The sequence below is a fragment of the Sander lucioperca genome, chromosome 12 (genome assembly GCF_008315115.2).
Source record: "Sander lucioperca isolate FBNREF2018 chromosome 12, SLUC_FBN_1.2, whole genome shotgun sequence".
NCBI classification, from domain to species: Eukaryota; Metazoa; Chordata; class Actinopteri; order Perciformes; family Percidae; genus Sander; species Sander lucioperca.
The window spans coordinates 35,773,724-35,791,217 of record NC_050184.1 but is presented as its reverse complement, the minus strand read 5'-3'; the positions used below and the strand labels follow the sequence as shown (position 1 = coordinate 35,791,217).

The following is a 17,494-nucleotide window of genomic DNA, read 5'->3' as shown; positions in this document are numbered from 1 at the left end:
TAGAAACCGGGCTTTTATTTTGAAGGCAAATAAAACAAGGGGCGTGGCGTGAGCGACCACCATGGGCCTGCAGAAAACGGGCTTTTATTTTGAAGGCAAATAAAACAAGGGGCGTAGCGTGAGCGGGGGTGGGGGCTTGAGCGGCCGCAAGCCGCAGCTGGACCATATTGAGCAGCCCCAGTGGACATCTGCTGGACTTCAGGACCAGAGAGGAATGGAGGAGGACAACCAGAACCAGGAGCAGAGGAGCAACGAGGTCCCCAGAAGACAAGCAGCAGACTGGGACTCTGATAGCAGCCATGTTCAGGTCAGTGTTCTCCTATCATATAACCTTACTGGCTGGACCAGGTTTCTGACACTGGCGCACCAAATGCTTGCTGGTGTGAAATGGTTGGCTCTTTGTAAAGTCTATAGTGTGGTGTAGACCTACTATATCACTCATTTAGATGACGTGATGTAAGAAAAGAAAGAGAATAAGGATGGACAGAACTATTGTCTAAAGCGAGTACACAGATACATAAACAGTGTTACAATTTATGACACAAATAAATGGGTGAGAAGGACTTTCTCGTAGAATTTAATGTGAAATGTAACATATTCACAACCCTCTGTGTATCATCTGTTCATTCTGTTGTTAGAGATCAAATGTGGGAATGGAAAGACGTGTTTCTAGAGAGAGAGAAACAAACAATGGACCGTTTCCCTCCAAAACTAACCAACAAACAAACACCACGCTGAAGTTAGCGTCCCATTCAGCAGGAAACACAACTTCCATTGCTGAGTGACTGATCCTCTGTTTTTTAACCTCTGACTGTATTGAAAGAGTGTTAGTCATTAAGGTGAATTATTAATTATGTCTAAAACACACTTTTAGATTTGTGAAAGCTTCATTGTCTTCATGAGAACGCAATAAAGGGAGATTTCACAGTTTTTTTTCATATGTAGACCACATTAGTCCAGGTCCAGATCTACTACACCTAGACTTGTCAAATCTGGACTAAATTATCCCAGAGAGGCTAAAGATTCTTTAAAACCCAGTTTCAGATTTGTGAAAGTGCAATAGAGGGATTTCACAGTTTTTTCATATGTAGACCACAAAGTAGTTACAGGACCGTAGTTATAGGAACAGTCCACTTCTAAACAGTTCTACTAACTACTCTCCCCCAAAACCGGTTTTACCATTTGCATTCACACTGGCCAAGTGGCCATAGGAACTGACCTTTTGTTATTATAACACAGCCATCTAACCCCGACTATGAGGAAAAGATATGAAGGTAAATATGGTGCAAAATGGGAGAGCTTGTAGAATACGATGTGAGAACTTGCAGAACAAAAAATCCGAACTTGTATGTTAAAATTTGCACTTGTAAAAATAAAATTTGCACTTGTAAAAAATATTCACACACATGTGATCTGAATTTGAAGTCATACAAAGAAAAAAAACATGAGAGCTTGTAAAAAAAATCTGAACTTGTAAGTTAAAATTTGCACTTGTAGAAAATGTTCACACACCTGTATTCTGAATGTGAAGTTACAGAAAAAATATTCAAGCATGTTCACAAAAACACTGTTAACAGTTTGAGACGAGGCGTTCTTCCTGTTATTGCTCAACACCCCCAGCACAGAGGCTACCTGCAGGGCTCCAAAATAACAGCTAGAAATAAAAACCACAACAATATAACCACTTTATATTTAAAAAATCTCCAGAGAAAACCTCACAATGTTACAGCTATTGCAATAATATTGAAAAATAAAACGTATTGAGCTTTAATTTGATTGTTTATGGTTTAGCTCAAACACCCCTTATTCAAAAGAGTCCTACTATTATTAGTGTATTAGTTTAAGTCAGTTTAAATTAAAAAAAGAAGTAGGCCTATGCACTGGGTAGGGCTGAACGATTAATTGCATTTGCGATAATATCGCGATATGTTAAAACGCGATTTCCTAATCGCAAAGGCTGCGATTTGGTCACATGGCTCGCGAGAGCAAATCAGTCTGCACTCCGTAGAGAAAGCATCAACTTAGCATGCTAACGCTACACTGTACCTTGAGCTGATTTCTGTCATTCAAACAACTCTGAGTTGTAGTTTAAAACTTTTACAGCCATTTTAATAAAATGAAGGGTTTTATTCGGGCTTGAGTCTATACATGCAGTTAATGGATACAGACATGCAGAACTGAAGGCTCGGTTGGCAACGATTAGCTCTGATTAGCAGTTAGCTCTGATTAGCGGTTAGCTCCGGTTAGCGGTTAGCTCCGTTATAAAGATATGAGTGGAGGAGCTGCCACTGAGAGGGGTAACAATCAGACTGATAAATAACGTTCGGGGAGCTTCCACAGCAGCGTGGCCGCGGTGTTTCAACAGTTTTATTAGTACAGTTAATCCCACGGCAAGAACACCAGCAACTAGCTAACGTAACGATAGCCTCTCTGAACAAGTGCACACGGCAGCACGCAACTTCACGAGGGGGAGGGGCTGGAGGCAGCTCCTCTCTGTGCACTGTAAAAAATTACACATGTGTTTGTGTGTGTGTGTGTGTGTGTGTGTGTGTGTGTGTGTGTGTGTGGATATATACTATATTTTTACTTATTTACCTGTCTAGTGTGTAATTGTGTGTTCATACTATACATTATTATATTATTCTTTGTTGAATAATACAGAAGACAAAGAGCTTAAAAAATAATCGAATATCGAATCGAAATCGCAATATTTGGGGAAAAAATCGCAATTAGATTATTTTCAAAAATCGTTCAGCCCTAGCACTGGGTGTCCTATGTGTCCCTATTAGTGTTATGTGGAATCATCATTTCTATATTATTATAGAGCACTGTATATGCCCAGGGACAACAGATGGAAATTAGCAATTACAATGATAAAGGTTGGTGTCTCCCTTTTAGTCTACATAACATGTCAGCATGTTACCACTTTATGTACAACTGTTCATTTATCATACAGGCTGAAACTCAACTTCTAATAAATCAGAACATGAATACACCAAAAAGAAGTATGAACTAAATACAACATCTAATGTATATAACCTATGTCATAATTTAAACAAGTCTCCCGAAGAGAAACAGGTATCTCTCTCCCCCCCCGCCTCTGCCTGCTGTGGCCGTGTGTGTGTACACCGGGCACGCTTTTGGAGTTTAATTCCGAAAAGACAGTTAACCACAGGTTCCCGTTAATCTTATGATGGACATGTGTTGTGATAGTTAAACAAACGATCCGTCAACGGCGAAATAAAAGCCTCTTATTTCCGAGAGCGGTCTGAGAGACCTCCAGCTTACAGCGGGGTCCCCGAGCGTGACTGGTCGAGCAACGAGCTAGCGGCCCCAGCAGGCGCTAGCTGGCTGTCGCATCACTTTATGGAGCCTCTCAACTCAACTTGAAGCAAATTGTCAATTGGCAACGATTTTCGCAACACCGCCTATATTTGAAATCTAAACAGATCCCTGGGCGCAGGGACACGATCCGCGGTCTCTGTGGCACGCAACAACGGGGAAATGAAACGCCACACGCCAGCCACAACAACGGGACGGTTGTGGTTAGGAAGAGAAGAACGGGGAAAGGAACTGCATCACACGGGGCGCGATCCCCGGTCTCCGGGGTGAAAGTCCCGTGTTGTTTGACCCATCCACCCCCCCGACCAACCTCCCTGCGCGTATATTCGCCTCATCGATAATACTCGCTACCGTAATCGTTCTGTGATCATGTTTCCCATTGAAAATACATTACTTTAAAATTCGTGCTCACCACACGAAATAACGACATTAACGTGTTCAGTACACAAATCGATAGATTCAATAACGTGACCATTTCACGAACTGCCATGAGACTGGGCTGCGTTAACAACACGTTGATTTCATGTAATTCTGAGCCATTTGGTAACTTGATAACAAACCATTTCTGTAACCCTGGGGGGGTTACCCAACACTATTTAACATGCTACTATCATGATACTTAGGCTACATCCACACTACTACCTATTGGTTTTAAAGTGCCCATATTATGAAAAAATCACTTGTTCTGGGATTTGGGGAGTTATTTTGTGTCTCTGGTGCTTCCACACGCATACAAACTTTGAAAAAAAAACCCATCCATGCTGTTTAGAGTGAGATACGGTTTCTGAATGTGTCCTCCCTTCAGTCTCTGGGTGAGCTGGTCAAAATCTGCACGGCTTTCTTCGTAACAAGCCGAGACGAGGGGCCTAGGGGGCTAACCGTTAGCATGCTAGCTCATTCTCTATGGCAAAACACTGCTACAACACACACAAATTCACCCTAATCTACAAAATAAATTGTATAGAACTACTTAGACGTCCCTGTTCTGCAGGTATTCCACGCAAAGTTGAAAGTGTGCCCTCATTTAGAAGAAGTCTCCCGGCTAATCCTGCCTTGTACAGGCCGAAGTTGGAGAAACAGCTAGCTACCTCATGTAATCCTTAGCTAGCTACTGAGCATGTGCGACTGACAACAAAGATCTTACAGAAGTTGAGATGTCTCACTCTGTAGCTAAAACAGAGACCTGAACACAGGGTGAAAAGAGGAGCTGCAGCAATGTGCAGTACAACAAAAATATGTTAAATATATAAATATGGTGTTTTTTGAAAATTAAACCATGTAAACCTATTCTGGTACAACCTCAAACTACAATTATGAACCTGAAAATGAGCATAATATGGCCACTTTAAAATGAATATCTTTTACTACGTTTACACCTCATGTCCACACTACAGAGCCCGATGGCTTCCATAGTAACATGTCTGCAACCAGAACAACTTTACCTTTACTTTGACATCACATTAATGTATGTATTTCAAAAGGTCTGAATGAGATTTAAAGAATGAAAAATGCCCAGAATGTATGAAAGGTTTGTGTTATTTTAAAGTTACCATGGAATTTCTAACTGAAAGTAAAACTGAAGCGAGTGCGCAAATGATTTTGTTTTGAACATTCATTCGAATGGGGAAACTTGCCTGAAAATTTTAGAATATTTCTGAACTTATAAAAGTTATGAAGACTACATTTGCTTCCATAATAACATATCTGCAACCGGCACACATTTTCCTTCATTTTGTCATAAATTATTGTGTGAAGAGTGAAAATTGTGCGAGTGAGAGCAAGTCCAGGGTTTAAAGGTTGTTCACTAACTCTCTCTGTTTGTCTGTTGCTATAGAAACGGAGAGGAGGAGAGGGACCCAAACGTCACCACTGTCAGCACTGTGACAAATCCTTCACAACATCTGGATATTTAAAGATTCATCAGAGAGTTCACACTGGAGAGAATCTACACAGCTGTGATCAATGTGGGGCAGCTTTCACACGACAGAGTACCCTAAAAACACATCAACGCATTCACACTGGAGAGAAGCCGTACAGCTGTGATCAATGTGGGGAAACATTTTCTGTGAGTAGTCACCTCAAAACACATCAACTCATTCACACTGGAGAGAAGCCGTACAGCTGTGATCAATGTGGGGCAGCTTTCACAGTACAGAGTACCCTAAAAACACATCAACGCATTCACACTGGAGAGAAGCCGTACTGGTGTGATCAATGTGGGGAAACATTTTCTGAGAGTGGTAACCTTAAAAGACATCAACGCATTCACACTGGAGATAAACCTTACAGCTGTGATTTATGTGCTAAAACCTTTTCTCAGAGTGGTCACCTAGAAAGCCACCGACGTGTTCACACTGGAGAGAAGCCGTACTGGTGTGAACAATGTGGGAAAATGTTTTCTCAGAGTAGTAGCCTTAAAAGACACCAGCTCATTCACACTGCCTCGTAGTGAAGATGTTTGAGAGCCAATCTGTTTCCTCCTGCCTCCTCCTCATGCCCTGATAGCTGTGTTGTTATATTCTGATCTTCTCTCCACATTGAAGGCTGACCAGCAGTAACTTTATCTTCTGAACAGCATGGATGTTATCCTGGATCAGCTGGACGGTTTTCTGCCTTTCCTCAGAACTCTCGACTTTACACTTTTTTCGATGCTCATTTGACGCTTTTTTGACATTTATTTATACGGGTTTTTTTACGTATTTTTGGCGATTTTCTATGCTAGTGTTGAAGCTGTTTTACCTCAATGTACCCACAGTGTGAGGGGGAAGGCCCAAAGGCGACCATTTAGTATTTCTCTGATGAAAGATGACATAGGCTGCTCTGCCTAAACGTTAAGAGGTTTAAAGATGTTTCGGTTGGAAAACGTAGGCATGTTTGAAATTTGGTAAAAACTTTGTTCTCATCTTTAGAAACATATTACATTTGTTTTTTTACTTTTGTTTTGCCTGACAGGAAGTCAGTCTAATTCTCATTTTAGGAATACATGTTTAAGGACTTTAGGATGCACAGAAACTCTCAAAATGTTGCAGCAATGTTCAAAATAGTAATTTCTCCGGGCTGCTTTCACATTTGGGCCTAGACGTGTCATGGCTGCTCTATAGGGCCCTCTTATTTGTTTTAGCCTTTGAACACATTTTTGACGCCCTTATATACTCCAAAACTCCCAAAAGTTGGCGCAAAAACCATAACGAGACTATACAGCGATTTGGTCCATGTGAGTTTAATAAGCACACCCTGATGCATGGAAGGCCTTAATTTGGACATAGTTGTTTCGATATTCACGAAAATTGGTCCAAACATTCCTCTCATCATTACCGACATACTGGAAGTTGGCCATTTTTAATTGTATGCTCTCCAGTTATTGTTGTTTTGTAGTTTAACATCATATTATCTTCCTTTGTGGACTTTTCATTTAATAATCTTTGACATTTCATATTGACTGTTTGTATTTTCTGTGACTGAATGTGGTTTTAAATCTGTTGAGGTCTGTTCAGACTGAAAGTAAAGACACAAAAGGTAACGTTTATGTCCACTAAAAGTTCTGTTTTTGCCACTGACAGACTCAGATTATTATTCTAAGTGTCTGACAACATTTCTGTTTTAATTAAGTCCGGTGGAAAAATAAATAAAAATGCTTTAAATGAATCTATATTTTGTAATTTCTCCTTATATGTCCACGTTATTTTAATTATAGAAATGCTGTACACAATATTTAATACTCAAGTAAAGTACAATCACCTTGAGTTAATTACAGTACTTGAGTAAATGTACTCAGTTACTCAGTTGACTAACATGAACTCTGGAAAGAAGGAACTGAATGTGTGGAACGTTTTGGACAAGGCTAATGATCTCAACATTTTTTACAAACGTTCTGACCTGGATTATGAAAGTAATGTGACCTGCTGCAGAGACCTGTCTATGTCATTACCATGTGACCCACTACAGGACAGAATAATAATTAACCCTAATGCTGTCACCACAGTTTTTAATGATGGTATTTCACCTTTTATTCTGAAAACATGTTTGGATGATCTGACTCAGGCTTGGAGCCCTCTATTCCAACTCTCTGTTGATACATGTACCATCTCTACTATTTGGAAGACATCTGTTGTCATTCCTGTTCCTAAAAAGCCTGCCCACAGCATAATGATTATAGAGCAGTAGTGCTGACATCAATAGTGATGAAATCATTAGAACGTATAATGGTTGGTCATTTAAGGAGCGAGGTACAGCATCTCTTGGACCCTTACCAATTTGCCTATAATAATGGCAGGGGGACTGACGATGCCTTAATCACAACTGTACACTCTATCTTAAAGCACCTTACTTACAAAATATTCAGACATTGCTATCTATAAACAGGAGATAGAGGAGGTAGTGAAGTGGTGCAACAGGCATAACCTGCTGCTTAATGTAAATACAACCAAAGAAATGATTTTTGACCCCAGGTCTATAGGAGATCACAGCACACTCCAAACTGAAGGTGTACTTGTTGAGCAGGTAACAACATATAAGTATTTAGGTATACAATTAGACTGTTGCAGTGGTCCCATCAAGTGGCGTATGTTTGCTCGGTAGACAACAACAAATATAATTGGCTGTACTGTTTTCCATGTTGGATGCTGAAGATTAAGAACAAGACTTTCAAAAGAGTTATAATTTAGTTTAGGTTTAGGATTAATTAACAGGTTTGAGTCAAATATGGCTGCAACTCCCCCTCCTCGGCCTGAGCCTCTGGGAATTTGAGTATTAATATGAGTGGGAGGAGTGGCTTCATTTAGACTGACATACTCTTCATGGCCCAGCCATGTTTCAGTTAGACAGAATAGATCAATTTGATTATCGGATATCAATTTGTTTACTAGTATTGCTTTAGAAGACAGAGATCTGATATTTAGTAGACCGCATCTAATTTTCCTATCCTGTTCTATCATTGCAGTGGTAGTTGTAATTCCAATGAGGTTGTTAAGTATTGCCCCTCTTTTGGTTACCTGTGATTTAACTGATCTGAGTCGAGGAACAGACACCGTCTCATTTTTTGGGGCAGGCTGTGGTTGACGTGAACTGGATGCTAAATTGACTATGTTTGCAGTCAACTTCTTATTACTTAGGGCATTCACCACTTTGTATGGTCTATTGTTGATTATAGCTGGAATAGTACTAGTACTACATGTTACCCTGCAGAAAACATTTTCAGATTCATTCACTTGTAAAGTGCCATTAGGATCAATACCTGGGGGGCATGAATCTGTGATATTTTCAACAGAATGTCAATACTTAACTTTCAGTGTGGTCGTTATGTTGTCAGATAGCAGCCTGGCTCCATGTCGGTTTGGGTGGAGACCATCATGTTTCAGCAGGCTGGGCCTCTCCCAGAACAAGTTGAAGTTGTCGACATAGGGAATGCCCAGGGATCATGTCCATGATTTAATGGAACATCAGTGTGGATTTCAGCAGTGGATTGTAACTAAGTACATTTACTCCAGGACTTGTACTTCAGTCCAAATGTTGAGGTACTTGTACTTTACTTGTCTTTTCTTTTCATGCCACTTTCTACTTCTACTCCACTACATTTCAGAGAGAAATATTGTACTTTTTACTCCACTACATTCATCTGTTACGGCTTTAGTTACTAGTTACTTTACACATTAAGATTTCTGCACACAAAACACATGTAGTTTATAAAATCTGATGTTTGATTCTAAAGTAAACTAGCCAACAATATAACGACTACAAGTCCAGCTGAGATGATGAGACCATTAAACACACAACTGGTTGGATCCTTTACACTTTTTTTTTAACCTAAATTTAATAAAACCTTTCTGTGAAGTGTGTCTGTACTTTAATAACATAATTAAATTAAATATTTGTCGCATTTAGAGCTCTACTAACTAAACATACAATAAACTACATTTTTCATCAATCTGGTGAACTTTGAGAGCAAAATTAATCTTATAGAATCTGTGCTCTTGTAAACAATGTTGTGTTCTTGTAAGCGATTTAATCGTAAACATATTTGTGTATAGTATACATTTGAGTCATCAAAAGGACAAGCTTTGCACACTAAATTTGGACATTTCATTTTATAAAAACGTATTTCATATAGAGCATCCAATCTGTAAATTTAATATTAATTTTGTGAAACAAGAACCTTAAGCACTCATTCTTTGAAAAGTACACAACAGGTGTCTAAAGATGAAAATCTCATTCTGAAGGAAAGCATTTCATTCTCAGCAAAGACAAGATGATCTGCAGCTTAAGTCAACAGCATCACTTAAACCTAACAAACATCCATTAGACATCATTTTTAATCTCAGTCTATTGATCCAAAGTGCAGCAGATCAAATAAATTAACAGCTATTGAATTAAAATAGTTCTACTGGATGATACCTTCATGGTGGACAATAACATATTATTTTCTAACTCTCCCTACCTCCCTTTTGACAAACTTTGCACCCTGATTTTGGACATTTAATGTTCCTGGGCTTTGAGAAGAACAGCTCTAAAGCCCTCTGGGCTCGACCCAGTGATGGAGACCCTGCAGCCTGTTAAGGCTCATGGTGCATTTGGAGCACACTGTCAGTACTCATATATTCGATAAGAAGATTAACTTTATGTAATTTGTCATGTAAATTAGTTAAGGGCAACGAGGGGAAGCCAAACACCGTTCATCCTACACTGCAAAGACACAAACACCGGTGGAAAATCGACACAGCTTGCCTTTAACGTAAGCTAACGTTGTCATGACAAGTTGGAGAGGAGACTATTAGCTAACATTGTTAGCTAACACATAACTTACGTTACCTTAGCTAAGATTAGCAAATGAACGCGTTATCAATGATAACTTCTTCAGTAACTCTATCTGTTTGCTGTCGTACATTCATAATGATACAAGTGTGTCTTGACTGGTTGATAACTGCAGTGGATACTGTGTCGTTAGTTTTAACGTTACTTACCAGAAACGATGTTGTCAGTGAGTCTCGGACATGGATGTATAATAAGGTCCCGGTCTCTACAGTACGTGTCTCCTAGCATGTCTGTGTGTGAGCGTGTGCGCGTACATCCTACAAATGAAACGTTTGGTTATGAAGAAAGACAAGAGTCTCTACATATGTACTCAAAAAGAATTTCAAAAGGGACCCTAGGGTGATAGATACCGCACTAAAAACATTAATACGAAGCAGAGGAGTCGGATAAATTAAACTCCCACGGATCGAAAAATGTCTCCAAAAGCAAACGGGAGTCTCACAGTAAAGTCATGCAACAGGAGGCAGATGATGACTCAGAAATCAAAGGCGATTCCAAAAGGAAAGACATTGAAAGCAAGCAGGGTGAGTCCTATTCCGTGACGATGAAGCCCAACCTGATATGAATGATGAGCCACAAAATCACTCTGAAAACAAACGCCAGCCGGATAGCTCTGATGTGAATGGTGATGGCTAGACAGCCTACCTGGGAGGTGTCTCAAGTCTATATTCGGGATTCAGAGCCCAAACTATGATATGTGTGTTTCAGTAGATGGTATGTGATATACCATCTATGAAACATACAACAAAGCTCTCTGATGTCACCAATAGAAGAGTAGCTACATTTCTGTGTGGAGATGTTTGGCCTTTGAGGCTACATTCACATTGCTACGTTTTTGGTTTAAAACACACTCTCATTCCTCCTGCTCTGGTGTTTCCCCCTGCTCTGGAATTTCCCCCTCTCATTCCCCCTGCTCTGGCGTTTCCCCCTGCACTAGCATCTCAAACTCTCATTCCCCCTGCTCTGGCGTTTCCCTCTCTCATTCCCCCTGCTCTGGCGTTTCCCCCTCTCATTCCCCCTGCTCTGGACTTTCCCCCTCTCATTCCCCCTGCTCTGGCGTTTCCCCCTCTCATTCCCCCCTCTCATGGGCGTGTTAGTGTAAACAGAGATTTGTTCTTCTACTGGAGATAAATACACTTTTGGCCCAAACAAATGTAGCCTAAATCTCGTCGTGTTTGTGTGGGTTTACCCCGGGTGCTCCAGTTTCCTCCCACCAAAAAGAAAATGAAAATGATTCAAATAAAGAATATCCATATGCCTCTGTCGTATATTTCCACAAAAGGGAAACCATGTTTAAAAAAGTATTGGTTAATTTATTTGGTAATAGCATACATGTAAAACAATTGTCAAATAAGTAGAGTTAGATTAAGTATTAAGTGGGTGTTTTTATTTAAATGAATTTAAAGGTGCTGTAGGTAGGATTGTGAAGATCCAGGACCTAGCCGAAAAATTTGAACATCAACAACTTCTCAGTCCCTCCCCCCTTTCTGCTGAAGCCCAAAACGGTCTCCTAAGCCCCTCCCCCCACAAGGGAGAATGAATCAAGGGGGTCAGCTTCTCCTCGAACCGCGAACCTCTTATGGCGCCATTTTAATGCTACCAAGCCATCACCCCCCGTTAGCATCCCATTGACTGCCATTCATTTTGGCGCCACTTTGACAGGGAATAACTTTACATCTGAAACGTTTAAAGTCTCTATTTGTCCATTGTTTATTTCTAAAGAAACACGACAATGTATAAAAGGCTCCATTACCTTGTACCTCACGTTATGGCTCCATAGCAGACGTTTTTATAAAAATAGGCTAACGATTGGGTCATGACCACGAGACTTACTGTCTCATAGTAGAGGAATTACCGTATAGTACAGGAGAAGCGTGCAGGCAGTTTCGTCACATTAGCTGTTTAAGTTTAATTACTAATGTTAACTAGCATATTAGTGATCAATAATTAGCCTGTGTCTATGTTATCTCCTTACATATACCTACGCTCTCCGTCTCTGCTAGATTGGGAATGATTGAGATTTCTCTTGGCACAGCTACCAGAAGACTTCCAACTTTCAGACACGTTGCTCACGGCATATTTACTTCGTCTCTCTCAGTTGGAGGCTGCGCAGTAACGCTCAGCCATCACCGGAAAAGTGCTTCTAACATCCTTCACTGGTCTCCGCCCAGAGCAACGGGATCTGTTGGTCCATTCTTATGTACACTCTATGGACTGAATGCATGTGCATGAGCAGTGATTGACACGCAGTTAGACACGCCCCCTGGCCCTGATTGGTGCATCTGAACAGGGAGCGGTGGATTTTTGCAAATCTCACTACAGGCTGTAGGAGGTAACAGAGGAGCCAGATTTTTTCTTAAATTACCTGCTTCATGTAGTTCTACTGGAACATAGGGTCAGTTTCAGCAAATATGACAGAAAGTTAGGGCTACTGCCGAGGCAGCAGGATTGAAGCACCACCATGGGCTTCAGGCTAATCCCCACTATCCTATTTCTCATTAGGCCATTGGGCAATGTGTACCCAGTTTTGGATCCAGGACCTCTCAATTCTCCTGCGCTGCGGGACAGACCAGGCTGGATTGGACTCAGGATGGTGGCCCTGAGTTGGTCCAGCCATGGTCTACAAAGTGTTGGACTAGAGGGATGTGCAGGTTCTTTTGTCTATTTATATTGTACCTGTGTTGGGTGAATCTAGTCAATAGGAGTTTCCTGACTCTCCCACATATTGTTGGTACATTGTAAGCATCTGGTTAAATAAATAATGTTTTCTGATGTACAGTTGTGTTCTTGGGTCAAAAAAACTCTTTTGATGTCTGATCTGTACCATCTATAATTCCTATAAAATCCCTTGTGCTGTGGACCTCTGGGTTTTTAGAGGTCTGAGTTTGGCTTTGACCAGATATCCCTCAAGTTCTTATTTTTCTAAAGGCTGCAATCAGCCTGTGATCCTTTAAGAAAATATCATTGCTCCAGAGGAAATAAAATTCTTTTTTAATTGTTTGACAAATTTCACATTTTTGTGGAATATGTAACAATAATTGGTCGAAGGGGATCCAGACTAATTGGTTTAGGCTGGGTGAATGTTCTCAGGCTTGGCGTAGCATGGTGTGAGAGTACACCTCTGTGGCAATGATGAAATAGAGTTTGTGTTTGCACTTTTAAAATCCTCTATTCTAGTACATATTCTCTGAATCTAATATGGGATTTAACTAGGCCCGCAAAAGTATGCCGTGGGTGATGGCTGGATCTAAATAACAGCGCATGCGTATCTGTTTTTTTGAAAAAACTCTCACATGCAGTCTGCGTGTAGCGGAGCAGTCTGCAGCTTGAAGGTCGTCGTGTCCAGATATCTATGGAGTCCTGATTAATGGTTGAGGTCAGTTTATGGAGTCCCTCTGCTCATTTAAGGTAACCATGAACTGGTCAAAATCCTCTATCGAGTGCTCCCATACGCCCCAGATATAGTCTAAAAAGCGGAAATAATGTAGCGGTTTTTTATGACATGCTGCTAAGCCTTTTCTTTCCCAGTCTGCCATAAAAAGGTTAGCATACGCAGGGGCAAATTTCTTACCCATCGCTGTGCCCTGGTCTGTAAAAAATACTGTCATCGAATTCAAAATCATTCTTTGTCAACTTAATTTCGAGTAATTGGAGAATTTCCTTGTCGGGTCTCTTACTGTTCGGATATTTTGTAAGGCATTTGACTGCCAGGAGGCCCTCGGGTGTCTGTATGTTAGTGTAAAGAGCCGTGACGTGACGAAGAGAAAAGCTGACGGTGGTACATCCAGATTTTAACTTTTCCACAAAATCAAAGGTATCTTTACGATAGCTCGGGTGCAAATCGATAGAGGATTTAAATAATAATCAATATACTCCGCTGTACGATAGGTCTCACTCTCACAATCGGAGAAAATTGGGCGCCCGGGGGAATACAGTAAGGGAGGCTCCAGATTCCCTTTTTTTGTGGATCTTAGGTAAGAGATAAAATCTGCGCATTCTGGGTTCTTTATTTCCCTGGAGGTATGACATTTGTTTATGGTTAATACATTTTTTATTATACAATGATAAAGGATTTATTACTAGTGGTATGGTATCTTTATAAATAGGTCTATCTAGTTTGGTATAATAATTCTGGTCATTGAGCTGTCTGTGACCTTCCACAGAGCTATCCTTCCTGTCCATAGACCACAGCGCTCCCCTTGTCTGCAGTTTGATCACAATGTTGTATTTTTCACTCAACTGACGGAGTGCCTCATTTCAAATTTACTGAGGTTGGATTTGGTCCCAGCCTATTTTGTAGTTGTTTTGAAAGTGCTCATTGTCCAATTTTGTTAGATTGTGACCTCAGGAGGGAGCTGTGCAGCAGAGGGGACCCAAGTGGACTTGGGAATGAAGGAAGATGTGTGGAATCAGGTTTGTTATCATAATAAACAGACAGTTTTAATTTCCTATGATAATTTTGTAGGTCAAGTTTAGTCTGATCTTTTAAACACTTGTGGCTAAACCTGTGGAGAGAGGGATAAAAGTTAACCCTTTGTAAGCAGCATGCTTTGTGCCTGCTGTCACTGGAAGGAATCACATAGGTTAATCACAGTATTTAACCCTGCTTCATTTTCTTACTTACAGGGAAGCTGAGTTTAAATGCTGGATCCAATGCTGTAGAATGTGTTCACCAGTCTGTTTAGACCAGTGATGTTGTCACTTTCCAATTTAAGTTATTTCTGGAAAGCTGAGGGATGGAAGTGTAGTTCTCATGAATGTACGTGTTTAAACGCCTCAAATTGTCCTGCTCAATGGGTTCAAGGTTCCTACTAAAGCTGAGTAGGACGACAAAATCTTCGACTTAGGAAAAGCCTTCTCAGACATTTCGACAGCTCTCCTCAGCTGTGGGATGGACACAGTGTCCACCTGTTTGGCCCTGCTGTTGATGCCAAAAGAGAGGACAGTTTTCTCCACAAAACATGGAGACTGGGGTTTTGGCTAAGATGGCTTCCGCATGGGCAAAGGTGGCCCCCTACCTACTGGTACCTGCTTCATGTAGTTCTACTGGAACATAGGGTCAGTTTCAGCAAATATGACAGAAAGGGTAGGGTTAGGGTTAGGTAAAACAGGGTTCATTAATGTAACCAAAATATATCCTCATGAAAGAAATCAAAACAAAAAAAGTGAAAATAGAATAACGAGGCTTTTATTTTGACAGCGGTCCCCCCGGAAGTGGTGTTTGTTGTTGTTTCCCCGTGCTGAGCAGCGGGAGCAGTGAGGAGAGAAGCCGTTAGCTGAATCCAGATCAGGGAATCCCAAACAGCGTTTCTTAGTTTGTTGATCAGAGATGGAGCGACACCGGGAACACACGGAGGAGACCAAGCTGCGGGGAGAAGGTTAGTCTGACAATCGAACTGCTCTCATAATCACGCTAAGCTAACGTTAGCCTGTTAGCCGCATGCAGCTAGCTCCTGAAGCTAACGTGTTTCCATCAGAAGACTGAGCGTATTGCTGCCCTCCACACGTCAAAGTTTAAACTAGAGTCTTCCATCCAGTCTGCAGATGTTTCTCACTGTGTCCAAACAAAGAGAAAACAGAACCAGCCTCAACTCCCAGCCCTGTCAGCCTAACAAACAGTTCTTTTCTTTTACACTAGACTCTTGTATACATGTTTTCCTACAACACACAAAGACTAATCCCCCCCAAGCTCCCCAACCTCACTCTACACAGTTAACCCTCCTGTTGATCTCGGGTCAGGTCCATTTTCTATATCAGAAATTCTATATATTTGGGTTTCTTTCAACCAAATTTTCAAAGAAAAGTAACGTGGATGGTTCTCTACAACGCTCTTCACAAGTCAAATAAATGATCAGTTCCCTACTTTTATTATATTTGGTTGTTTTATTTAATTTAATAGCCTTTAGAGAGAAATAAATTGATAAAAGTGGCAAAAATGTCGGAAAAAGCTTCAAAAATGTAAAAAGGCGCTGAGAAAAATCGACAAAGACATCGGAAAAAGTGACAGAAACTGGGTGCCTGGGTGGCCTGGTGGTAGAGCGAGCGCCCATATAAAGAGGCTCAGACCTTGACGCAGAAGTTGTGGGTTCGATTCCGACCTGCAGCACTTTCCTGCATGTCATTCCCCCCCCTCCTCTCTCTCCCCTTTCATTTCTAAGCTGTCCTGTCACTAAAGGCCTAAATGGGAAAAAAGAGACAAAAGCATCGGGGGCGGGGGAAGTGACAAAAGTGTCCAAAAAGAATACCAAAATGTTGAAAAATAGTTTTAATTTAAAATTTTGATCCAGAAAAACGAAAAAGTTGCTTGATGTTCGACGGGAAGACAACACAAGGGTTAACTGAGTCCTTACGGGACAGAGATGTACATGTCATAATAACTGCAGGTTGTATAGAAAAGTCCCATATAAGAATAATAAGAGTAATTAATAGACAATTGGAGATACGTTTGCACAGCAAGGTGTGTTTGAACCATACAGAGCGTTGTTATGGCTGAGTCAGTCGGTTATCAGACAGGCACAAAAAATAGTTTCCGATCCGACCCACATACTTCACCCAGAATGTCAGCTTTCAGGGTTCCTAAATGCAGGCTAAACCCATATAAACACTCATTTGTGCCTATGTCCATATCAACGCTAACATGTAGGCTGGCTGGGTTATGCAATATGTTAGTGGTGCAATACATGGGCTGTTGGGTTGTTCAATATGTCATTGTGTACTGCATAGGTTATGTGGAAATGTGTCATTTGTGCAATACGTAGGCTATTTGGGTTGTGCAATATGTTAGTTGTGCAATTCGTAGGCTTTTGGAGACAATAAAGTATATCTTATCTTATCTTAACTTTGCTTTGGGATCGTTGTTTCTTCAGTTTTTTGGAGCCAGCACAGAGCTGTGAAACATCAATCTACTGTCAGCTGTTACTGTGTTCCAACCGAAACATACTTTGGGTTCAGTACCCAAAGAACTAGAGCTGTAAGAGCCATTTTTTAGGTTTTGTGTGTAGGACACAACTTGTCCACTAGGTGTCACTAGTGTGCTTTTAAAGTCCCATGTCTATTCAGGTAGGAACTTTTAACAGGTAACGGGTGTGTTGTTAGTCGGAGGAGCACAAATAGTTTTTGACCGCGTTGCTAAACGCAGCGCACCGGAACGTAGCGCTCATGTATCAAATGTTGGTTTAAGGAGCTTGATGGACACAGGGCCAGATCTGTCGGTCCCCCTGAGTAACATACATGCTGTAGATGGTCCCCCTGAGTAACATACATGCTGTAGATGGTCCCCCTGAGTAACATACATGCTGTAGATGGTCCCCCTGAGTAACATACATGCTGTAGATGGTCCCCCTGC

General features: G+C 41.0%; 1 protein-coding gene across 1 annotated transcript in view; it reads left to right on the top strand.

The window, feature by feature from the left end:
* Positions 1-17,494, top strand: part of LOC118496544 — a 28,858-nt gene that overhangs the window by 4,858 nt on the left and 6,506 nt on the right. The window contains exon 11 of the mRNA XM_036008581.1: positions 118-307. Coding sequence (XP_035864474.1) covers positions 118-307 — 190 coding nt within the window. The remainder of the gene's footprint in view (positions 1-117; positions 308-17,494) is intronic.